The following is a 26,596-nucleotide window of genomic DNA, read 5'->3' on the forward strand; positions in this document are numbered from 1 at the left end:
TAACTGCAGATTCAGAGAGGATTTTCCCCTCTGGAAAAAAATACTGTGAAGGAGCTGACCTTGAAATTACTAAGAGAATCCTAAAAAACCTCCAAAGCATGGGGAAAAGCAATTAACCTTAGAAATTACAAAACAAAGCAATGGCAATATTAATAAATACATCTTCAAACATAAAGAAAACCTGTTAGAAATAACAAGAAAGCACAACTGTGGTAGTATTTAAAACTCTGCTATCAGTCTCGACAGTTCAAGTAAGCAAAAAAGTAATGATTACTAATTCATCTCTAATAGATGTATACAAACCTTTTGTAATGATAAACTGTGTACAACAGAGAATACACCTTAAAGCACTGACCTTACACCAGCCACAAAGAAAACCTCTATAAATTATTTAAAAATCTAGATTTCATTCTCTGACCACTAATCAATAGTACTAGGAAAAAAATGTATTCAAAGTATACTGTCTGTATACATTTCTGTATGTTTAAAACATATCACCCTTAGAAAAACAAGAATAGTAATAAGAACAGGAACTACAGATTTTAAAAATACATTAAAAATAAATATTAAATCTAAAATGAAAGACAATAACTACAGGGAGAATAAAAATGAGAAATATCAAAACAAGCAATATAGGTAAAAACTTTACTAAAGGTATTTTCTATTTTTAAAGAAAAATTGAACTAAGAATTCAAAATAGGATATTAGAAATGAACAATACATAACTCCAAGAAAAACAGGAAAAAGGAGATTAAAAACAAAAGCAAATACGATGAAACAGAAAATTTTACAAGTGTATTAATAAATATATCTCAAGCAATAAGAGTGAAGAGTAGAGAAGGGGGAGGAAAAAACCAATGACACACACCAGTTTTTATAAAATCTAAATTTAAAAAAGCAAAAACACAATCAAAATAGGAGAGATTTATAAAGATACGGAGATGTATAAAGGTTATACCATAGTAACTCTATTGTAAGACATTTCAAAATCTCATGAAATAGACAACTTTCTAAAAAAGAATCCAAATTAATATAACTGTCATAAAGGGAAGTAGAAACATCAAAATGCACTAATAACTTTGGAGAAAACTGAACTAAATAATAATAGCTAATTTTTTTTTACTATATGCTAGGCACTTTCAATGAATTATCTCATGTAATCCTACACTGACCCTATGAGGTAGGCCCAACAGTACCAGCAATTCACAGTTGAGAAAGTAAGATTTAAAAAGAGTTAAGCAAACTTCCAAAGGTATAGGAAACAGCTGAACTGGAATTCAAACTCAGGCAGCTGGACCAGAGGTTAGGCCATCAACTCTGAGCCAAATCCCTTCATTCTTAGAGAACGATCTCTGAAAAGGGTGTTAACATCACACGGTTTTGTAGGTAGTTCCTTTAAACTTTCAGGGAAAAATAATTCCCAGGCTGAGTAATAAGTTACAGACCACAGAAAAGACAAAATGCAATCCAGTTCATCTTATGGAATCAATATAACCAGAAAAAAATACATAGCATAAAAAATTACCTCAACGAGCACTGATGAAAAACTTCCCAAATAAAATTCTAATAAATCTAATTCTATAGAAGAGTAAAATAATAATCCATTTTGAGCAACTAGATTTTATGACAAGAATATAAAGAAGGTCTAATATAAATTATACCACATGTATTATATTATATATTATACCACATATCAATAGGCCTATATGACAATTTCAACAGATGGCAAAAATAAATTTTATAAAATCCAACCCTTATTTCCTGATTTAAAATTCTAAATAGCTCGTTATGGGATGACATATCTTAAACCAAGAGCCAACACCATAATTTACAATGAATGACTGCAGAACAGCCCTGTGAAAGTCTACATCAAGCTTAGAATAGTCCATCATTCTTGGTATTTACCATGGTTCTAGAAGTCCTAGTACTTGTACCAAAGCATGAAACAGAAATAAGAGGGGTAACTCCTAGAAAGGAAGATCACTGTTACAGCAGACTTATGATTATCTAGTTAGAAAGCCCCCAAAAATCTAGTGAAAAACTCCGAGAATAAGAGTTTTTAGTTAAGACAGATACCTATGAAATAAACATTACAAAAACAATAGTTTTCCCACATATCAATTAAAAAATGAAGGAAAAACTGCCATTCTCAATAGCAACAACAACAACAAAAAGAGAGAATTATAAAACTTCACTGAGGGATTTAAAGGAAGACTTGGATAAGTGGAGAAATACACTATACCATATTCCTAAATCAAAAGAGCAATAAAAAGATGTTAATGCTCCCCCAAACTTAGTCAAATTCCCATTAGGAATTGTTTTTTTTTTTTATTTCAGTTTTATTGAGATATATTCACATACCATACAATCATACAGTACCATCTTATAGTTGTGCATTCATCCATTCATCACCCCAATCTATTTTTGAACATTTACCTTACACCAGAAAGAATCAGAATAAGAATAAAATATTAAAAAAAAAAAAAACACCCAAATCACCTCCCCCATCCCACCCTATTTTTCATTTAGGTTTTGTCCCCATTTTTCTACTCATCCATCCATACGCTGGATAAAGGGAGTGCGATCCACAGGGTTTTCACAATCACACTGTCACCCCTTGTAAGCTACATTGCTATACAATTGTCTTCAAGAGTCAAGGCTACTGGGTTGGAGTTTGGTAGTTTCAGGTATTTACTTGTAGCTATTCCAATATATTAAAACCTAAAAAGTGTTATCTATGTAGTGCGTAAAAATGTCCACCATAGTGACCTCTTGTCTCCATTTGAAATCTCTCAGTCACTGAAGCTTTATTTTGTTTCATTTCGCATCCCCCTTTTTGTCAAGAAGATGTTCTCAATCCCACGCTGCTGGGTCCAGATTCATCCCCTGCGTTGCCAGGGAGATTTACACTCTTGGGAGTCAGGTCACATGTAGGAGGGAGGGCAGCTGGATCACCCACCAAGGTGGCTTAGAGAGAGAGGGCCACATCTGAGCAACTCAGGGGGAGACTCTCAGGCACAATTATAAGCAGATTTAACCTCTCCTTGCAGCAACAAGCTTCATAGGGGCCAGCCCCAAGACAGAGGGTTCAGCACATCAATCCATCAGTCCCCAATGTTTGTGAGAACATCAGCAACAATCCAGGTGAGGAAGTCCAACACCTCTGCATCCTCCCCAGCTCTTCAGGGGGGCCCTGAATATATACTTTTATTCTCTACCCAAATTACTTTAGGATGTATTGCTATTTCATTCTAATCTATACAGACCTACCATAGCTCACTTCCTATTCAAAGTTCCATGTAATTGCAGTGTTTGATCAAACTGACTGTAGAAGTTATATTGTTTAGAAAATACAGATCCTACATCAAATAAACATCTCTTCCCTTGGTCTCACATGGAAGTTGAAGTTTGAAAACAGTCAGTTTCAACCTTTACCCTTTGGACCGATTTGCTCTAGCCTTAACCAGATCTGCTTTATTCATATCTCTAATTGAAGTCTGGGCTCCATTTCAGCTGTTTTTTGTTTTGTTTTGTTTTGTTTTTTAAACAGTTGCTGTATGTGTTAATACTGATATTCATATCTGCCGAGCTCTAGCTCTGACTTTCAGGTGTAACACAGATACCCAATGTTCCAGAGACCAATCAGGTTATACATTAAGGGATCAACATCTCAGAGTTTGCAGCAACAAGCTTCATAGGGGCCAGGAATAGATTTGACTGCTGTTACGAGCTTACAGTCTAGGGACCATTACAATAATCTCTTCCCTGTTAGGCTGTGCTCTAAGATTCAATTCTGAGTTGACACATCGTAGTCAGTTCATATTGGTGAGGCATTATAGAGTTTGCCTTGGTTTCTGGTGTACTTCATTCAACGTGCTGTCTAGAGGATCCATTCACCTCACTGGGTGTCTCACAGCTTCACCCTTTCTCTTGTAGTTCCTCAATATTCCATTGTATGCATACACCACAGTTCACCATTCTGTTCCTCAATCAGTGTACCCTGAGGCCACCTCCACCCATTACAAATCATGAATACTGCCTCTATAAACACCAGTGTGCAAATGTCCATTCATGTCTCCGCTCTCTGACCTTCCAAATACATACCCCATAATGAGGTTGTAGGACCTTATGGCCCCACATACTCAGCTTCTTGTAGAGCCACCACAGTGATCTCCAGAAAGGCTACACCATTAGGAGTTTTTAATTTAATTGCTGCAGTCGGAAACTGGCTAAACATTTCTAAGATTAGTCTGGAAGAATGGTCTAGAAGAGCTAAAAATATTTCTTAAAGTCATAAGTAAAGGATGACAAATCTTATTATATTTTTAAAATATGGCAAAATTATAATATTTAGATCAGTGTAGTAGCTATATAAAATATATACATATACATATTATTGTATATATACACTTCATATATGATAAAGGAGGCATCCTACATCACTTTTAACAAATGGAAGTATATGCAATAAATGATGCCAGGACAACTGGCTAGGAGTAGGGAAAAGGATTAAGTATTCACTAACAAAATATACCATATACCATGGATACACCATGCTGTGTGTGGGGGGGGGAAGGCAATCCATAAAACAAAACTAGAAGAAATTATAGACATAGTACTAACTTTTACATGATGAAGGACTTTCTAACTTAAAAGCAATAAACGGGAAAAAAGGAAATAAACAGATTTGACCATATTAAAAAAAAAATGTGCAATAAACACAAGAAACAAAAGGTCAGCCCATTTAATGTTTACATGAAGACAGATAAATTGGCAAAAAATAAACATTCACACTTAATGAAATACAAATTATTGAACTAGTAAAAGTGTGTTTTCATTAGAAATCAGAGAAATATAAATGAAAATACAATCTCATTTCAGGTATCAAATTAGCATGAATTTTTTAAAAGAAAATGCTCATTAGAGGCAATGAAGTAGGGAATTTCAGAACGCTGGCTCTGCAGACTCTTGCAACTTGGATTTAAATCCCAACTCTGCATGCACTGCCTGCATGGTCTCAAGGCAAGTTACATGACTCTATGTTTGTTCCTACATTTCTAAGATACAGTAGGGATAACGTATCTATTTCACATCTATTGTGCAGATTAAATGAAATGATGCATGTGATACTTTAGTAGAGTGCCCAGCACATGTTAAATGCTTAATAAATATTAGAAATTATTCAAATGCTGGTGAGGTAGAAGGGCAATTGCAATATACTAATGACAAAAATATTAACTTGTACAACTTTTCTGGAAAGTTTGCTAAACAGAGCTTTAAAATTACTTCTGTTTTTTGATGTGGCTATATAACTTTCAAATTATCATAAAGAGGTAACCCGAAATATAAGCAGAAATGCATGCACAAAGATGTTCATTTATGATAGTGCAAAACTGCAAACAATTTGAACATACAACACTGGCTTAGGTATATGATAGGGTATTGATCAAGAAATGTTGTGTGACCATGAAAATGCTGATCTAGGAGATCTTTTTAAGCAACCATTAAAATGCTGCTCAAGATCTTTTAATGCCGTAAGAAACTGCTTATGGTATGATATTAAGTGGGAAAAGCAGAACACAGCACTATATATACTATGATATCATCTATGTCAAGAAAACAAGGTACTGGAAAAACCCTGGAGGAAAAAATGCTGAAGACCTTCATAGTGGGTTCAAATAGGGTTTGAAACTCAATAGGTCATGAAATGAATTCAGTGGATCTTGACTAAAGATTGTGATAATGAAATAGGAGAGGGGGAGAGGAGAGAGGCAAGGAGAGGAGGGAAGAAAAGGGAAAATATCAGTGTGCATAACCTGTGAGGTAACTATTATTTCCTGAAACTCTTGTTTCAATTCTGTATTAAATCTCTATCTATGTATTGGATGATGATTTAAATGCATTATTTACAATGGATCATCGTTAAAAATCTGAAAGCCACTGGCCTAAGTATAAATAGGATTGGAATTGATATTTTTCTTCATTACGTTAACTCAAATTTACAAATTTTCCATAATAAGAAAATATTATTATTTACATTTTTATTGTGGTAACATATATTGCAAAATTTCTCATTTTAACCACTTTCATTTTACAATTCAGTGGTAGTAAATAGATTGACAATATTGTGCCACCATCATCATCTATTCCTGAAACCTTTTCATCATCGCAAACAGAAATTCTGTGCCCATTACGAAATAACTCCCCATCTACGCATTCTCCAAACCCCCACCCAGTCCCTAGTAACTTGTAATCTACTTTCTGTCTCTATGAATTTGCTTATTCTAGATATTTCAGATAAGTGGAATCATACATTTGTCCTTCTGTGACTAGCTTAGTTCATGCAACATGATGTCTTCATGTGGATAATGCTGCTACAAACACTGGTGTACAATATCTGTTGTGTCCCTGTTTTCAATTCTTTGGAAGTGGTATGGCTAGTCATACGTAAATTCTGTGTTTAACTTGCTGAGGAACTGCCAAACTGTTTTCTACAACAGCTACACCATTTTACATTCCCACAAACAAGGTATGAGGGTTCCTATTTCTCCATGTCCTTGCCAACACTTCTCATATTCCTTTTTTAAAATATATAATAGCCATCCTAGTGAGTGTGAAGTGATATCTTATGGTTTTGATTTGCATGGTTAGCATCTTTTCATGTGCTTATTGGCCATGTGTGTATCTTCTTTGCAGAAATGTATATTCAAGTCTTTTGTCCTTTGGGTTGTTTGGTTTTTTGTTGTTGAGTTGTAGGAATTCTTTATATATTCTGGATATTAAACATTTACCAGATATATGTTTTGCAAGTATTTTCTCCCATTCTATTGGTTGTCTTTTTACTGTCTTGATAATGTCTTTTGACGCACACAAGTTTTTTATTCTGATGAAGTCAAATTTATCTATTTTTCTTTTGTTGCTCAAGCTTTTTGTGTCACATTTCAGAATCCATTGACTAATACAATGTCCTGAGGATCTGCCCCACATGCTTTCTTCTAAGAATTTTATGGTTTTAGCTCTTATATTTAGATCACTGAACCATTTCAAGCTAATTTTTATGTATGGTATGAGGTAGGGGAGTCAATTATTTTGATCTTTACATTGTACATAGCTACACATGATTCAGAATTTCCTTTGCCACAAATGTCTAATCACCTTCAGAAAAGTTACATTGCATCAAGAACATCAGTTGATTATTGTCTAGGACATGGTTTTGGAATTTGAATTTTATGTTAATTTTTCAGTCTTTGCCTTTTGGGCAAAAAGTGATCTGCATCCAGCAAGTAGAAAGAACAGAAGCAAAGGGCAGCAATGTCATGGTGTCAGATGCCTACTGTCAACATAATGCCCTCTTTTCTTTTAGTAAAACATTTAAGTAAAATGTTAAGTAAAACATTTAATTTTGCTTCTATTTTCAAATCACCATTAGATAATTTTAAGGTTGTAAAATGAGCATTATGGAATCTGAGGCAACTATGAAAAGCTTGGGCATCCGACTAAAGGCTGGGAAAGCCCCTATTGTTGTTGTTGTTCCTCCCCCTCCTCCCCTTCCTCCTCCTTCTCCTCCTTCCTTTTCTCCTTCCTCATTTTTGGTAACAGCTTTATTCAGATATAAATCACATACCATACAATTTAATCATTTAAAATATACAACTCAATGGTTTCTAGCATATACACGGAGTTATGCAATCACTGCCCTAATCAATTTTAGAACATTTTCAGCACCTCAAAAAGAAATCCCATACCCTTTAGCCATCACATCCCAATTCTTCCATTCCCCTTGGCCCCTAGAAGCCCCTAATCTACTTTCTATCTCCATAGATTAGAGACATTTTATATAAATGGAATCATACAATAAACCCTTGTTCTTATCCAATAGTTTATGGAAGACTCAAATACTTCACAGAACTATATAGATTACTGATACAAAAAACTTACATCTATTGGTATTCTCAGCCTCCACCTAAGCAATAATGGGTGAAAGTTACTATACGTCAGCTCTCTGTTATCCATCCATTTGTTTATCCTTTCATAGGCAGTCCAGCGCAAACCAATCCATAAGGTAGTTCCCATATCAGGAAGCAAGGATGTAATAAAATCTGTTAGAAAGAAAATTTTTTAAGCCTTTGACTTGTTCAAATTAAAGATATACCAAAAATGTCAATGGATACTTCTTGCTTATCCAACTCTCAGGACAGGCTGGGTCTATAAAGTAAAACTGCTTTGTAAAAACTAGTTTAATAAGATTGTTTTTACATGTTAATTCCCCACAGCCTCCACAACTAAGCTGGCCCCAAGATCAGAATGTTTCCAAAACAGCTCTACTACCTTGTTCACTCTGGCTCAGCACTGAAGGAAGGGTGCCACCATAGGTATGACAAGTATGGCTTGCTTGAGAAAATGTAAGAGAGCTGGATTTGAGCTTTAGAAAACACTGCAAACAAAGAATACATATGAATCATAAAATTCTAGACATGAGGAAGCTAACACAGGAAGTAAATACCTCTTCTTTTAGAGGGCTACTAATTTTCAGTCTGTAAGATACAGAAATTTACAGACTAGTAACATAAGAATGCAGGTTTATACTCTCAATTTAAACTGAAGAGTGGTATACAAACATTGTTTTTTTTTTTAATCTCCCCTTTGTTAAGTTCTTCCTATCTGCTAAGCAGTTTGCATATCATTATCTCATTTAATTCTCAAAACAAATGAGAAAACTGAGCTACAGGGAAATTAAGTAACTTTACCAAGAAGTGACAGAGCCATTAAGTAGTAAGGTCAGCATTTTGATACGGTTTCATCTGACTTCAAAGTCTGTGCTTTTAATCATCACCTCCTTACATCAAAAAAACACATTTTAAAATAAATCTCCTCTCTATGTACAGAACATTTTAACTCAAATTTAAGCAACAAAGTATTGATGTAAGAAGTAGACCAAGAAAAAAAGAACTGTCCTAATTTAAGAGATCAAAGTATAACTCCAGTATTTTAACTTTACTAAGGATGCTTTCCACTGTCAGAAGCAACCAACTCTTTTTCTCTTTATGACATAATAACAACTTTAGTGTAGAGTAGTACATCCCAAATTGTGTTCCTTAAAACAGTCTACAAAATATTTTTAGATATTCTACCTCCTCAAAATGTTCTGTAGCCAAATAAGTTTGAGGAATGCTAGATTAAATAAAGTTATTAGGCTTCTTAATTATAGACCTCTCCTTAATAAACTGTGGTAGAGATCACTGCTTGCCCACCCACCATTCATTCTCCACTTCCTCCTTCCTAACAGAATCTTCGTATTTTCAGGGATGGAAATGTACCTAGCTAAAAAACATTCCTCAGCTTCCTTACTGATAGGAGTGACCAATGAGATATAAGCAAAGTAACTAGTTGGGGCTTCTAGGAAAGACCCATAGAGAAAGGACCTGAACTGGAGAATGGAAGCCCTATGTCATGGATGGCAGAACAGAAACACAAAAAGAGGCTGGTTTTGAGGATTTCATTGAGACTGCATACCAGCCTCAGCCTGCTTAACTGTAGACTTCTTTTATGTGAGAGAATAAATATTTTAACATACTGTAGCAGCCTCTGTTTTTAGCAGCCAAATGCAATTCCTAATAGATACATATACCTATCTGGATTATGCATCTCAAAAAGGGAGATATAAAATGCAGCATTTTCCAACTTATTGAATAATAAACCCCCCCTTTAGAGGCAAGATCAATACATTTTGTAGCATATGTGTATTCCCTAAAAGTAGTTTGGGAAATGCTGGTCTAATTTGGTTGGCAGATGCTTTCCTTGGGTAGCAAGGGTGTGTGGGGTGGGGGTGGAATATAACAGTCAGAAATTTAACCAGTTTCCTCTATGCCACAGAAATAATTCTGACTATTCAATGAATTACTAACCTTTGCCAGATAAACATCAACAATTTAAGTATTAAACAGAATAGAAACACTGTATTATCATCAACAATTTAAGTACTAGACAGAATAGAATCATTGCACTTTGAAATACCTATAGGCATGACTAACTTAAAACTTAACCTTTAATACCACCCATGGTTTCTGGCAATGTAGAAGGTCAGATGGGATATTTAAATATCAGAGGCTGTCAGTGAAGTTATCTCATGGGTTGCCAGGACGTCATCAGTCACACAACCTTCAAGAAGGCAATCATTTACACAATGCAGCACTTCTCCTTTTACCTTATTCTGAAAAGGAATCCAATCTCCAGAACACTGTACTTTAGCTGCAGATTCTGGACTATATTTCTCTAATGAAGATACATTATATTTTTCACAGATGAAGGGCAACTTGATATTACAATCTTCTGGCTTATTTAAGTCTGAGAAATAAAAAGCAACATTACTGTGGTTGAATGGTACTGTACACTGTGGATGATTGTATGGTATGTGAATATATCTCAATAAAACAGAATTTAAAAAAGATTACTGTGATGAGACTTTTTCATTTAGTACATTTTAAAAACAACCCAGTAGGAAAAAAAGCTGCTTTAAATAGATTTTTCCCCAAATGGCTAAAACGCATTCTCTTTCTTCTCTAGCCATTTTTATTTTCTATTATTCATATCAGTCTGTTAAAACATGTGAGTATTGCCTATAAAAATGCACACATTCAGTGTAACTATCACACCATTAAAAGAGTTATGAGAGGAAGTAGGAAGAGAAGTGAAGGGAAAGCTAATGAGGCAGGAAGAATTAAAATTGCTGCCTGTAATCTTTGCAAAATTTGTCTATATGCTTAACAAGACAAAATACTCACAGAGTGAAAAGCAACCTTATTTACATTTGGAATTTGAGCTATTGTCATTAACAATAAATCAGAATAAGATGAATCAACCAAACATATAATCAAAAGGAAAACAAGATTAAGCTGGTGGTTGAACCTGACGTTCACATTTTATACAATCAACATTAAAGGATTCAGAATTAATTTTACCTCTAAGCCAAGTCTTGGCAGACATGTATAAGCACTCCCTTCCAAACACTGTAGGAAGGCGATGCCATGGATGTCGTGAGCTGAAAGAAAACGAGAGATTTGACAACTTACAACATAACCAGATGTTCCATTCTGTTTTTTTACTGTCAGTGACTTTAATTCTAAATTTAATGTCAATGCCATTATTTTATACCACTTTTCTCTTGACGCTAGCAGGCAAGAGCATTTGGTTTCTCTAGCTGGGCAGTTTATGGATTAATGTTCAAAACTAGTTAAACATCCATAAATAGTAATCCAGTTAGTGTCAGGGAATCTGGAACTTCTTTTAATGACAACTTCACAAAGGCAGAATCAACAATGTCACTTACTATATATAATGGTGGTCTGCTGCCTCCGCAGTAGCTCTCACCCACCACTTCTGTTCATCACCAGATATCTGAAACAAACAAACAAATAAATAAGCAAACATCCTTATATGTGCTGAGTTTTCTAGGAGAGTTTTATTTAAATGCCCTGTCCCACAGTAACCATAAACCACAACAATTTCCATTACTTTGGTCTCCAAATTACATGAAACAGGATTTTTCAACAAAAAGGTAGTTTGGAAAGTCTCTCTATATTCACAGACCCTATTTTAGATACTGAAAATGTGGTTGCTATAATTATGGACATACATTAATTGAACCAATACATTAATAGAACCAATACATTAATGATCCTACTGCAACTAATTATGTTTTAAAATATACAAATTATTTTTCCTCAAGAAAGTTATTTTGCATAGTTAGTATTAATAGAAACAAACTCAAGTTAACTCTAAAGTCAACTTTTAGTAAAAAAAAAAACGGGACAAGCAATTAGGATCATTTACATTATTATCTACTGGTGTTCATCTTATAAATTGACATTTATTATTAATCTTGAATATTTTAAAACATTAAGCAATTCTGTATAATATTTCCAACATGAAACAATGAATTTGGAGGTTGGTTGTTAGCCAAATCTTACTTTACGAACATTTAACTTTTGTAGATTTTGGCAATATTTTAAAAATACTTTTCAATAGAATAAACATAAAAATAAGAAAAATATTTTAAAATGCAATTTTTTAAAATTACATTTGCTATTTTGTTTTTGATGGCTCTTAGTCCTGCAAAAGATGTTAAAGTAGCAAGGAAACTGTGATTGCTAGCACAGTACAAGACAGCTTCTTCATAGTTTAAGTGAGGATCAGCAACAAACCAATATTCACTCCCTTCAATTATAACTGAAGGTCCATGAATTCCAGGACGCTCTAAAGAAGAAGAAGAAGAATACCAGAGTTATGCAAACCAAACCAACCTGTACCCTCTAATTAGCAAGAAGACTGGCTCTCTCTGGCCATGCAGTGTTTACTTCAGGGAATTAGGGTTTCTTGAGCCACGGACTCTGCCACCCTCCTATACTCCAGCGAAGAGGGGAAAATCCAGCCTCATCCCACACCAGCCTAGAAATATTTTATCTTACTTGAAGATGTGATAGAGAAAAAGATGGTACATCAGCCTGGGCTTAAATAATTTATTACACATATTACCGAAAAAGTAAAAGCAGATTTGGCTAAATTTCAGTTTTCTCAACTCACCTGGATTGTACCAGTCTGGTGTTTTTGGAGTGCGGCCTATATAAGGAAGAAAGCAAATGGCTTAAGTTTAGTATCCAATTACAGATCATGGTTTACTACAAGTAAGGTTCAAACGTAGCTCAACAAAACTTGCAGTATTGCTAGTTCATCCACTTCTGGCCAGACCATTTAGTTTCGTATTACCATCAATTCAATTTTAATTTTGTGGGACCCATGCTAAAGCTATTTTAGTGGCAATAAAAAGGCAGATCTATTAAATATTAATAAAATATTACTAGCAGTCCTCTACCTTGTACCATAGAAATCAGAAAGGAAAGTTTTCTCTACCTTAATGAATTCATTGATTAGGCTAGATTAGATGGAGAAAATAAAACTAATAACTAGAATGTATAAATAAATAATGATATTGTATACATTATATAGAAGCACAAAGGAATAGACACCAAAATTATCATCATAGTGGAATGAGGTTATTCAGGAACCACTTCCCCATGGAATCTGAGTAATTGTTCTGTATACCTGAGGGTTGGTAGAGCCTGTTATCTCCTAAGACACCCTTGGAAATAATGTACAATAATCCAGTTTTGAACCTTTTAAGAAAGTGAGAGAGAAAACTTGGGGGAAGATAATCAGAATCAATTCAGGCTTTTTGGATGGAACAGAGGAAATATGGTTATGTTACAAAGAATTATGGATTGAGGTTGGGCGGTGTCTAAATGCCCTCTGACACTTTGCAGCTGTGGGACTGTGGACCAGTTGCTTAGCCCCCTGAGCTTCAATTCTCGACTGTATAAAAATGAGACTCTCCTACCTAAATCACAAAGATAGTGTGAAGATGACCGTTAAGATCACCGATCAGGAAGCACCCAGCACAGCGCCAGACAAAGGGCAGTTCCTCACGGGATGCTAGTTGCTTTCCCCTCCCTCTTCAGTCTGGCTTCAGGTCAAACTGATTGCAAGTAATTATATAATTTGATTCCTCTTAGAAGTTACAAGGTCAAATCACAGTTCCTGATTTTGCTGTGGTATTGGGGCCTAACACATTGGCAGACCTGACTCAGAGCACTGCCCATATGAGCACCACCTTTGGGTTCTCTCTCTGAGTGAGTTCTCTGTGTTCTGGATAATTTCCATCAGTAATACTGTAAGCCAGTTAAAGATATGCATAGTTTCTTGTCTGTAATCTTGTCAAAGACTTCAGACTCTTCGTGTGTTTGGGGAAGCTGTGCCTAACTTTTTAATTTCTTTAAAATAGTGAGAAAAGTAGAATGCAAGATGCTGCTTATACAAGATTACAAGTATGTAGGAAGGAATTCACCAAGAAATACAATGAAAATAGTTGTGTTTGGGTAGTGTATAATGGGAAATTTTCCTAAAAAAATTTATGAGCCTTATTTTTTACTTTTTCAATTAAGAAAAAGAAATTTTTTCAATTATATATATCCCATAGTGGTTACGGCCACTAAAAAATTTTAGGTTGCCAAATAATTCTTTTAGAGAAGAGGTGTATGATTAGAAACAGTTGGATCAGGTAATGAAAAAGGCAGGAGCCAGAGAGAAAATCATGGTGATTTAGGCTAATGAAGAGGGAAACTACTTCAAGAAAATAAAAAAATACAGGTGAACACAGAAGCATGAAGCCGAATGGATTTTGGCTGCCCTAATGACCACGAAAATGTCCACTCGGGCCAATGGGACACATTAAAACTTAGAAATTTAGGAACTGTCAAAGGCAGTTAATTTAAACCCTGGAACTCCTGATTGCTTCAAATGTTTGAGAATAGGCTGACACGGGAAGTTCTTTAGTTTTTCATTTTGTTTCAGGGTATGTGTGTGGGGGACAGGGTTGATTATTTAGAAGATTTATTTGTTTTATTAATCTATTTATATTTGCTAAGTTAGTTAATTCCCTTCTATTGTTAAAAAGAAAAAAGAAAACCACATGCTCTTTGTGATGTTTCCTGTGGTTTCTGGTTTGCCATTTCTAAGGTTGCTCTTGTATAAACTGTTGGGTCTGTTTTACCTCTCAAACTGAGGCAGCAGTAGCAGCTACCAATGAGGGTACACTTGGAGGAAGCAGTGAAACATCTCTGTGGCATGCAGCAAACCCCAAAGAGCAATGTGAGTGTCACCACCAAAGCTTCAAACCAGAGACACTGTCCAAATTAATTATGTATACATTAGTCGCTTTTCCACTTGTTTAAAAGATTTCCAAATTGGTTTTCCTTTGTCCCTCATTCAGGTTTAATCAAATAATCAATAATAACTCAGGTCAACAAACACACACACACACACATACACAATCCCTTTTATTAGTCATTCACCAGTTTCTCTTTGTGGAAGAGGCTTGCAAATTACTAGATGTTACTTCTGAAGCTCTTAATGGCAATATGGTGGCCTTTTTATTAGGAAAAAGTACAATCTTCTTACATGTAACTTTTAGGTTTCTTTGAGAACTTGTAAGTGGATATACCTTTAGTCTCAAAGATATGTTTACATTTAGTTCAGAAACTCATTTCAGAACTTTCAGTGCATTTACCACTAATTGATTTAGTATGTCCAATATGTCTGCTTAAAAAATAATTTGGAAGTTATAATCTTTTTAACATTTTCCCTAGTAAAAAGCTAAGTAAGAAGATACTTATTTAGTCTTCCCTATCTCCTTTTTGTCATCAGAACACTCTGTTATCAATCTAACTGGTTTCCTGCATTTGAATTACTTCAAGTATTAGCAGTTTTGGAATTTCTTGAAAATTTCTTCTCAATTTTGTAAGGACCTCAAAAATTTTTATTTCTTGGTTCTTTCCTCATTCTTTCCCACCTTAACTTCATTTTATCCTTTATTTCTCATCAAAACAAAAAGGATTCCCTCTGCCACAACTCTTTTACTTGAAAATGATCTTTTATTCCAAAATTTAATCTGCCTAAATGAGCCTTAAATTTTTGTTCTCTCTTCCAATTCTTCCATGATCAAAGAGGAAGGTTTCATCCAATTTCAACAAACCAGCCTTCTACTAGGAGTGAGAGCCAGATGGAGGTGTGTGGGGGTGTGTGTGAGAATATTTATTGTATCTTCATAAGCTTTCCTTAATTTTAATTATAGACTAAAATGCTTTCTTAGGTAGTTTTGGTTCAGAATTCACAATGCTAAAATGAAAAGGTTGTGAAAAGGAATAACTACCATTTACCTTTCGGAATCTGGCACACCCATTCAAGTTTTGTATCACAAGCAAAAGGCCTTAAATAAATTAATTCTCGGTCATCATAGAAATGCCATCCTCTTCGCCATGGCCTATTATTGACCTAAAAGGGGAAAAGGATTGCAAAATATTTTGAAGTTCATGAGGTCCTCATGAAATACTAGACTGTAAGCCCTATAGTCTTTATCTCTATTTTATCTCTAGCACCTAAGATATTTGTTTAATGAATGAACACATGAATGAATGGAGTGTTTAAACAGTAACAGCCTGAGCAATAGCCTTCAAAGAAGGTGAGAAAGGGAAAATATCATAAAGCATGTTTATGTTCCAAATGCAAATTATCTTTTTTATCTTTTTTTGCTGGCATAAAATTGTATAAACTTGTACCTTTAAATTTGAAAAAAGACCAAACTAGAAAAGGACACTTAAGTTCAGTGGTTTCTAAACACCAGGCCATGATCCAATCTGTGAAAAGTAGTACAGAAGAAGTCTATCATCAGCGGCCCAGATTCCTTCTCTGGTGGTGTTCTGCCATTTCTGGGATGCTGTTGCCCTGCACGTGGTCCAAGATGACTCACTACAAATTCCAGCCAGCAGCTCCAGAAGGGCGGAGAGGAGAAAAGAAGAAGGCAGGACCTGGAAGCAGCTTCCATCATTTCGGACTGTCTTCCCTTATGGTTGGATTCTGGTGAGCACAGTGGCAGCAGACATAAGATTCTCCTGACAGAACACTCCTTGGCTGGGCTTGTTCCTGATGCAGGTTGCATCAGGGTTTCTTTTATTTATTTTCTGGGTAGACTTTCAAATCTCTTCACATACTGGAAATTCTATTTACACAAGAACATAGTTCACTATATCTATGTTCTTGACAATCCCGGGAAATTTCATAAGCTTCCCTGACGCTTTCACCTTTTCACCTTTTCAAGTGCTAACATGGGAATTCTACAATAAACTGTTCTATAATACAGTTTATTACTAGAATTGTTACTTTGAAAATAGTGCTTTCTGATGACTTTCTCACTTTTTATTTGTCTCCATCGTTCTGTAACATTTCTGGTCAACCACCTTCTTCCTGAATCTCTTTATTGGGCTTGCATAGCAAAGATATTATTTAGATTTCTCCTCCATCCTCATCTTCTTTCACTTTATGTCGTGGCAATTCTCACAATCTATTTCTTGGCTCTACTGCTTTTTTTGGTTTTGTTTTTATTTATTTATTTATCTTGTTATTTTGCTTTTTTTTAAATATACACTTTTCCTTCAACTCCTGTAAGATTTCAATTTACTATAAGATATTTCTTACACTAGCTTGGATTAAAAATATCTAAAATAAAATGTACATTTTCTCCATAAATCAGTAACCCTCCTGACTGTTTCTACCAATGCCTAGCATACAGCAAAGTGGATTTAAATTTCCACACATGTGGATTTAAATTTCAGTTCTGTAATCACGTAACCTTGGGTAAAGTACTTAAAGCTCAAATTTCTTCCTCTGTAAGATGAAAATGGTACCCATACTCAACTCACACAATTATTAAGAGGAATAATGTATGTTCATGATAAGCACAGTGCTTAGCTCATAAAGTACCCAAGAAGTGTTAAATGCTGCTGCTATCGCCAGCAGTATCATCATTATTACTCTCCCATAACACCCTTGTTCTTGTGTAAAACTTGTATTTTCCCTGTCATAGCCCTTACCCAATGGTATTGTAATTGCTTGTTTACTTGTCTTTATCTCCCACTGGCCTGCAAGTTCTGTGAAGACAGGGACAATGTTGTATACTTTAACTGTTGTATCCCCCAGTTCCTAACAGACTGTTTGGACATACTGCTAATGGAATGAATGAACGAGTGAATTCTGCAAAGGAAAACGCCTAACTTCCAATCCTATCTGGTGCATCTTGAAATCAGTCTCAAGAGTAATCTTCCTTATACCCTCCTTAGTTCTTGTCACCCTCCCTAATCAAAAACCAAAAGTACAAACTCCTTAACTTATCCCTAACTTTGTTTTCCACCACAACACCAATGAAAACTTCTTGATCTGTTTATTCTGTTCTCTTCACTGCCTTATCATCTCCACCTCCACTCCCACCTGTCTCCATTAGAAAGCTTCACTCCATTCCACCTGTACAAACTCTACCCACCCTTCAAGGCCCAATTCAAGTCCCACTTCTTTCTGGAAACAGGCCACAGTGATCACTTCCTCTTCTCAGTTTCATTAGCCCTCTTCTGCCCACTCATTTGGAACTCATTACTGCATAGTGCTGAGAGCCATCTTTTGTGGCTTCCCAAGTAGACTGTAAGTTAGATTGCTTCAGGGCTGGGTCACAGGTGTACTTCTTCCTGGCTCCCATCACACCCAACATCATGCTCCAAACACAAAAGGCATTCCATGGATCTGTTGCCTGACTGAGCATGATGCCAGATTAATTTTATAAATATGCAGATTTTCCCTATTGTACTGACCTTGACAGCAGCACAGTCTCGTACGTCATAATCCTGCTGAAACTCATTTTCCATAGTAGTAGATACCTGTAAAGGCAAGAGAAGCTCAAGAATTTAAAGCTGATGCAAACATTTGCAATTTAGATGTAATTCAGGCAGTGTTAATAATTCAAGCATCCACATGCCACAAAAGGAAAACTTGTTCATCTCTTTTTTAATATCAGGATGCTAAATCAAGAGAGGTCTTAGAAAATGCCGTAAGTTGCTAAACTAAAAAAAGCCACAGTTTCAAAAATGGAGCTTAATGGTGTATTATGTTTACTACTGGAGTTAAAGAATCTTGACTTTGCAGAAGAACCATTTTTTTCTGCGTGTTGAAATAATAGTTATTCAGTTAACTAATTTTAGATATGCTCCAATTTGAAAAAAAGCCAAGGAGTTTTACATTTAGAAAGAATACACAATGAATTGATGCTATGATAATGTGGAGGCATTATTTAGAATTTAAGAAAAAAATTTGCTCCTGTAAGAGTTACCTAAAACCTCTTCAGAATAATGTAAAAATTTGAAATATACTTAAGTCTTTTGTAAGGTTTCCCTAAAACAAATTATTTCCACTAATAAATTTTTTTCAAAGTAACTCATATTTTCAGATAGTAAAGATAAAATCTTCTCATTGAAAAATAAAGGAAAATACACAGTACAAATAAAAATTAAAAATCACTTGTAATCCTATTCAAGGATGACCAATACTTTTGTTTTTGGACTATAAATAAATTACATGAGACTTTTTTTAAAATAAAAATGAGATTAGTAACTTGTTTCTTCCCCACTTCATATAATTGAGTATATTCTCATTTCAATAATGCTACATCTACCTAAGTTTCATGTGTTTTGGTATGTGGATGTATTATTTAACAATCAACTTACTTGTTACTGAAACAAACACTTCTTCCAAATTACTGAGAACAAGAGTTTTAACTTACTGGTGTACCATCACTCCATTGCCAGGATCCTTGTAAATCTGGGCTCCTTTTATTCAAACCTATCCACAGCCAACGCTGGTCACTATGTAAAAAAGGAAGCATTAAAAAAATATGAGCACAAAAACTTGACAAAAATATTTAGCATTCACATGTCTGAAGTGCTTAAGACATGTAAGTTTATTCAGAAGATCTTATCACTGGCCAAAAAGCAGCTTCAAATCATATAAGAAAGACTTCTGAAATGAAACTGAATCCTTAATATGGGGTAGCAATAAAAAAAAGTACCATACTTATAAAAACAAAATTTAAGTTGTTTTCTTCATATGAAAGGCAAAAACTACTCTGCTTTGAATTTTAAGGGAAAAAAAAATTGTGATTACTTCAAAAATTTACCACAGTGCTTCAGTATTAGACAATGTTTTCTGATTCGAATAAACACAATAGTATTTCCTCAAAGCATTTGTCTATAACACTGTCAAATTTCTTTTCTCTAAAATGCAGAATAAAACATTGGCTACATTTTCATTAAACAAGATTAAAAAAAATAATTTAATTTCTACTGCCCATTAAGTTTAAAGTAAACATGTATTTGAGTACTTTCTAAGTGCCAGACTCTATGGATTATACCAGAGAAATATAATTAAGCAATCACTTCAGTAATTATACTTAATCACTTATAAGTATTATACTTTTATGTACAAGGCATTACACTAAGTACACTGGGTGGTACAGAGATGTACAAGACCCTCAAATGGAGTATTAGCTAGTCAGGGAGACAAGATAAATATGAACAAAAAAAGTAAGAGTATTTTAAAAATAGACATTAATTTTAGAGCAGTTTCAGGTTTATCCAATAAAAAATTGGATAAGAGCATTTTTGAAAGACAACAAATGAGTTGTGTAAGTTTTAAGTGCTACAAAAGATCAGAGAAAAGAGAGATTATTGTGGACTGCAGGAAGTCAGGAAACATTTTGTGAGGTAGGTAGAACAAAAGACTGGACAGTTTTCAGAGGATGGACAGTGTTGTTTTCTAGCCACAATTTCAATGTTACGTTGTGCCAGTATTCCGAAGGGCCTAGAGGAGAAAGGTTAGGCCTTCCAAGGATAAAATAAACAAACAAACAAATAAATAAATAAATAAACAAACACACACACACAAACATAAGGAGGCAGGAACAAAAATTATAAGTGATCCCTTCTCCTCAAATAAATTTATGCTATAGCCAGGGAGATATTTCCAGTATCAACAGAAATGACAGAACCATTACAATATTTCTCACCCACTTGAAAATGTTCTCCAAAATTTTTATCTTTTTAGGCCTTAGTAAGTAGAACATATTCTATATAATTTAACTTTCTAATGGCACACAGTATATATTATCAACAAACAAATGTGTGTGTGTATATATATACACACATACATAATACAGATAAATGTAATATACATAAATACAATATAAATTATGCATGAGATAGTATCCCAATCTAAAACCAATCCCTACTCTCAAGCTCAGTTGAATATATGGAATGTACAGCTGCAAAACCTACCAGGAAATACACTAAGTATGCATTTTTACAAAATTTACTAGTGAATCAACAGCTGGAGCAACCTTGATTTTAAATGAATCTCTCACATTTCAATAAAATAATTATTTTTCTTTATCTCTTTCGTTTGTTCAACATTCCCTCATATTTCAATATTAATAAACACTTTTCCTCCTTTTTAACCTCAGGAATTTCAACTTATTACAATGGTATATAAGGACTGTCCCCTTTTGGTTTCTATTGTTATACTGTTTTCTATCCTAGAGAAAGAGCAATTGCAGAATTAAAATAAATCCAATGGAGACAGTTAAGTCCATTTTTAATGTAGCAGCAATAAGAGGGATTTGCAATTAGTATCTTCAACACATCAGAGCCTTCTTACCAGTTTTCTAATTTATCATACTGCCTGAATGTTGGCTTACTGAACCATAGGGTTCAGGCAATTGCCATATACAGCATAACAAAGCCAGGTGCTAAAATAAAGAGGAGCTTAAGTTTCTTTCCTCATACTCATTTTGGGATCTAACTTTATTTCTCTGAAATCTTTGCACATTTTATATTTGGGCCTAGGGAATTTGTGCAGAATTCTGTGTTACCCTAAGGTAAGCATTAGATATTTTATCTTCTTTACACAATCAATAGCACAACCAAGAAAATGATCAAAGATCACTTGTAACCTGAATTTAATCTATAGTCATATCCCACTGGCAGCCTCCTCAGAGGTCTATCCCCAATCTTTTTTGTGGTTCTCAAGCTCCCACCCAGTCAGTCCTCTCCTAGCCAATGGCTCCACCTCCTCTCACTTAGAAACTTCTCTGTTTTCAAACCCATTTCTGCTCCTTTGCTGTGTCTCCAAGAGCAGTTTCCTAGAGAACAATTGGCACAATTGTGCAAAATTTCCAATCTTTACTACTCGCTGAGATTGAACTTCATTTCAACAGAAATTCTAGTTTTCAGCTTCCATTTTGAAGGATTCACTCATGAATCATAAATATAGAAAGCAGTAGCTACTTGTGTTTTTTGTGGTAAGAGATGGAAACTATTTCTTAAACCATAACTTGTCTCTGATTTGACCTGGTTTAGTTATAAGCAGATAAAGGTAAGAAGAAATTGGAACTCACATTAACCACTGCACACCTCTATCGTGGACTTCAGAAATTTGAGGAAAAAAATGTACCTGATCACAACTGAGGAATCAAACCAAACTGAGATTCTCGCTTGCTCTCTCTTTATACATTTTTTTTATTTCAAGCACTAAGTATATGGTTTTAAAGCTATTAGGTTAAAAAGACAATGCATAAAGGTTAATATGTGTATTTGGGTTAAAATTCCTACTTTCCAATTGAATTTGCTGCTGCATGTTTTCTAAGAAAAACAGTATCTCCTCCATAACTCCCCATAAATATTATGTGATGAGGGTGTTTAGTCTGGAAAGCCTTAGATTTATATCTAAATCCATTCATGCCACATCACAGGAGGCAGTGTACATAGCAGCAATGGCATTGCAAACAAGACTTTCTTCTCTAATCCTCTGAATATTTTTGTTCTACAATGGGCTTTCCCTCTTGATTGCCATAAAGAGGTGTAAAGATCTTAGAGTGTTAATGACTCAGTGCCCCATAAATCCTTCTCATTGAAATACAAATAGTTTTGGAATTTAGATCTTGAGAAGTAGAGCAGTAATCTGACTTAACTCCTTGGCATGCAATACACAAATTGGGCAATGGACACCTTGCTGAGAAAGGTCAATTCCTGCAATAAAAGTTAAGCTTTCAAGGAGTAAGCTTTAGAATCATTTTCCAACAAAAGTAGATTTATTAGTAGAATGTGTTCTCTTTCTAAGTACAGCACGGGTAAGTGGTCTCTTTATTAATAGAGCAAACATTTATTAAGCAGACATCACAGTCCAAGGCATTGTGTTAGCTGTGGGGATTAGAGGGGGAAAAATATGGTCCTATGAACAAAGAGATTATGGAAATATGTTTTTCTTTCTTTGTGCTTTTCTGTTTCTAAATTCAATGTGCATTACTTTTGTGCTTAGAAAAAAATTAAACAGTGCATTTTGTGGAAATCAATTTTGTAAAAACTATATGTACAGCATTGGAAGAAAATGGAAAGGACTTCCACTAAATGTTAACTATGTTTATAGCTGGGAAGTGAGGTTTGAGGTGATTTTTATTTCCTTAATTATATTTTCCAAATATTTACGTAATGAACTTGTATAAAGTTTTAATTACAGGGAGGGCACCCTCAGCAAATGTTATCAGAAACAATGAAACCATCCAAGAAAGGGTCTTTAATTCCCTCTCAAACTAGAATTTTGTTTTGTAGTGTAATCCATCCTATATACAGATGTTCTTAATGATCATTTATATCATATGATATTTCAACATTTCCATCAACCAAGTCCCACAAATACCTACAACCACATTGCTTAGTACTTAGCACGACTCCTTGTTCCTGTAAAGATTATTAACCCCTTGCTTGGTGTTATCCAGAACCCAGAGAGTTCTTTTGTTATGTCAGTACTTCCCTTAAAAATACTTTTACCAAATCAGTATGATATTGTGTATGTCAAGCTTGACCTGTAGGGGCCAGTAAGCTTCCCTGCTTGAAATTCACACTGCAGGGATGATCAGCAGCATGTCAGAAAGGCCATGCTCCAGAGGTGACCACCACAGGACTTCTGTGATCCAAAGCCACACCTGAGGCTTGGTGATCAGCAGAGTGAAATGTCAGAAATGGGTTTGTGTCATTGAAGTTAGAAGCTTGTTAATGAGAATTATGTTAGAAATGGGCTCTCACTGGTGAAATTTAAATTAGTCAATATGTAGGGATTAGCTAAAATATTTAGAGACATTCACTACCTTGAAGAAAGGGCATAAGAATCTAGTCAGGCCAGTAGCCTGTACTTTAATAGCATCTGGGATAGATCCCTAAATAGTCCCATGTCCAGTCACACAGAGTCAGGAGATTGTGACTGCCTGATGCCAACTACAGTGGGAACAGAATTCTACCTCTGGAACACTGTCACATCTGTCCCAAGTGAATCTTCTGTGCACGATGATGGTTAGAATACCTAAAAGGACATATTGCTGGGGCACTGTCAAGCTTACAACACAGATTGTACAGAACATTCTGTGCCTGCTTACCTGTGTGTGAAAGGATTTGGTCTGAGTTTTGCATTCATTATAACCTACTCTCAAGGTTGTAGGGGAGTAGCTAACAGACACTCATCTCAAAAAGAACTTAAGGATTAGTATGTCCATATTGGCTTAGATCAGTCTGCAATGAACTTTTGTATATTAATTTCTAATTCCAGGCAACGAACTTTAGAATATCTGTCATTCTACAATAGATGCTTAACAAATGAATACTTCTGGAACATAGGCATTGTATTTCACATCAGATTCCCAATATATTATAGTGAAACTTTACTCTCTTTAATGAGAAAAACACAACAGGGGGCATGTTAAAGCAAATATGGTAAATACAGAAATTTTTGAAGAAACCTTTTTTTTAAATCACTCAAAATCTTACCTCCCAGAGGTAACCACTATTACCTTTTTTTGGAATATTTTTGCAATCTACCTTTTATGTAAACAGTATATTTTTACTCTTTTACAACCTGCCTTTCCCCCCTTAACATACTATAAACATTTACATGTTATAGTCTTCTTTATTTTTATCTTAATGTTCAAGGGATACATTCTAACCCAAGATCAATAATAGTGATAATAGGGATCATTACCTTTTCCTTATTTTCAAGGAAATACATTTAATGCTTCATCATTAAGTGTGATATGGGCTATTGGTTGGTTTGAACTATCCTTCTATTCTTTATTTACAAAGAATGTATATATTAATTAAACATATTAACAAGACATTCATTAAATATATTAAATATTTATATATTAAGCCAGAAAAGAATATTGAATTTTATCAGAGGCATTTTCAGCACCTATTAGGATGACCACACAATATTTGACTTATTATAAAGAATTCCTGGTATTTACCCAACCGGGTGTTCCTGGAAGAAACCCCACATGGTCAAGGCATGTTTTTCTGAGGTATTATAAGGTAGTGGGTTAAGAAAATGGGCTGTACAGAAAGATGGCTTGGGTTAAAAAACTGGAAGCTTTACTTACTAACTACATAATCTTGGGCAGGCTATTTTACTTCTCAGTGCCTCCATCTCCTCATTTGAATAAAATGGGGAGCATAATAGAACCTACCTCATAGGCTGTTGTGAGAATTAATAGATGGGAAACACTCAGGACATTACCAGGCACATAAAAAGCACTTGGGTGTGTCTGTTATTATATCATGCTTTTCATGTCTAGTCATGAGATTGGTCCATAATCCTTCTTTGTGTTATCAATCTCAGGCTTTGATATCGGGATTAGACAAGTTTGTAAAATAAACCAAATTCTTATATTAGTTTTTATGTAATGGAACCACTGAAATAGATGGTAAAATTTGAAGGAATTCATATATAGTTCCATAAAGTACCATCTCTTTCTTGGAAGAAATTCTTTATCAACTTTTTCAATTTCGTCACTGGTTATTGGAATATTGAGTTTCTATTTATCAAATCCATTGTATTCTAATTCTTTTTTCCTATAAATTATTCAATAATTTCATGTTATATTAGCACAGAATTATACATCGTATTCTTACCAAATAAAAAACTTCTTCATAAAATGGGTTTGGTAATCTCTTACTCAGGCTTTATTTTATACATCTGTTTTCTTTTTTTCCTGATTTCATCATCAGTTGATTTTTCTATTTTCTTGTTTTAGTTCCAGAGATGTAGCTCTTGGATTTATTTGTCATTTCTACTGTTTTTCTATTTTCTAATTCATTAATTTTCACTTTTATCTTTCTTAAATTTTTTCATATGGTTTCCTTGGATTTGTTTTGACATTTATTCTTACTTTTACTTGAATGCTTATTTTCATTCTTTTTGCTTAATAATTAAAGCCCCTGAAGTTATTAATGTACCTTCAACTATAGCTTTGACTATGTCTCATGAATTTCAGAATGAGTGCTATTATTATCACTTTTACAATTTTAACTGTCACTAGATTTACTTAAAATATTTAATTTATAAGTGGATAGGATATGATTTCATTTCTTATGCAACCTGTATAATTTCACCTTTTTTGGTATTTGAGGTTTTCTTTTTAGCCTAACAGATTAATGGTCATAAGCGATCCAGGCAATGAGCTTGAAAAGAAAGTATATATCACTTTTGTAATCTATAAACAGAAAGGATATCTATTACTTCCACCTTAATTATACCATTCAGATATTCTATATTATTATTATTATTATTATTATTATTATTTACCTCTTTCATTTGCCAATGACCAAGACAGGAGTTTTAGATCTCCTACTACTGTTATTCATTGGAAAATTTCACAAATAAAATTAATATTTTTGCTTTACATATTCTGATGCTATCAAAGTGCTTAAACGTGCTTGACTGTTTTAGCTTCATTGTAGACTGTACCTTTAATCAATAAGAAATAGATCTCTTTTTCCCACCTAATTCATTTTTTACTGCAATTGTACCTTAACTAATAATACTGGGACTGGCTCTTTTGTCCATATTTGTACAATATATGTTTGCCCATTCATTTACTTTTACCATTTTAGCTATTTTAAGTTAATAAGTATTAATTCAGATGCTATATGGGACAAGTATATGACATAAGGAAGTGAAGTGGGTCAAGGAATAATAAATTAGGGACCATGACAAATTGGAGTGATGTCCCATCTCAGTGGGCCACTTGCTACTCAGCACTAACTTATTGCTACAATATGAAAATGTTGCT

The 26,596-nt window shown here is 34.4% G+C and overlaps 1 protein-coding gene across 5 annotated transcripts in view; it reads right to left on the reverse strand.

The window, feature by feature from the left end:
• The window catches only part of LOC119544000 (CD302 antigen), a 187,225-nt gene that overhangs the window by 119,182 nt on the left and 41,447 nt on the right, over positions 1 to 26,596 (reverse strand). For 4 of the 5 annotated variants that reach the window (XM_037848968.1, XM_037848964.1, XM_037848963.1 and 1 more), the window contains exons 14-23: positions 19,211 to 19,292; positions 18,246 to 18,311; positions 15,768 to 15,882; positions 12,580 to 12,615; positions 12,077 to 12,252; positions 11,327 to 11,394; positions 10,959 to 11,038; positions 10,205 to 10,344; positions 8,329 to 8,434; positions 7,939 to 8,099 (exon numbers count right to left, since the gene is read on the reverse strand). In XM_037848968.1, coding sequence (XP_037704896.1) covers positions 7,939 to 8,099; positions 8,329 to 8,434; positions 10,205 to 10,344; positions 10,959 to 11,038; positions 11,327 to 11,394; positions 12,077 to 12,252; positions 12,580 to 12,615; positions 15,768 to 15,882; positions 18,246 to 18,311; positions 19,211 to 19,292 — 1,030 coding nt within the window. The remainder of the gene's footprint in view (positions 1 to 7,938; positions 8,100 to 8,328; positions 8,435 to 10,204; positions 10,345 to 10,958; positions 11,039 to 11,326; positions 11,395 to 12,076; positions 12,253 to 12,579; positions 12,616 to 15,767; positions 15,883 to 18,245; positions 18,312 to 19,210; positions 19,293 to 26,596) is intronic. The other variant, XM_037848966.1, reaches the window with a different exon arrangement.

Source organism: Choloepus didactylus, chromosome 9, assembly GCF_015220235.1.
Source record: "Choloepus didactylus isolate mChoDid1 chromosome 9, mChoDid1.pri, whole genome shotgun sequence".
NCBI lineage: Eukaryota > Metazoa > Chordata > Mammalia > Pilosa > Megalonychidae > Choloepus > Choloepus didactylus.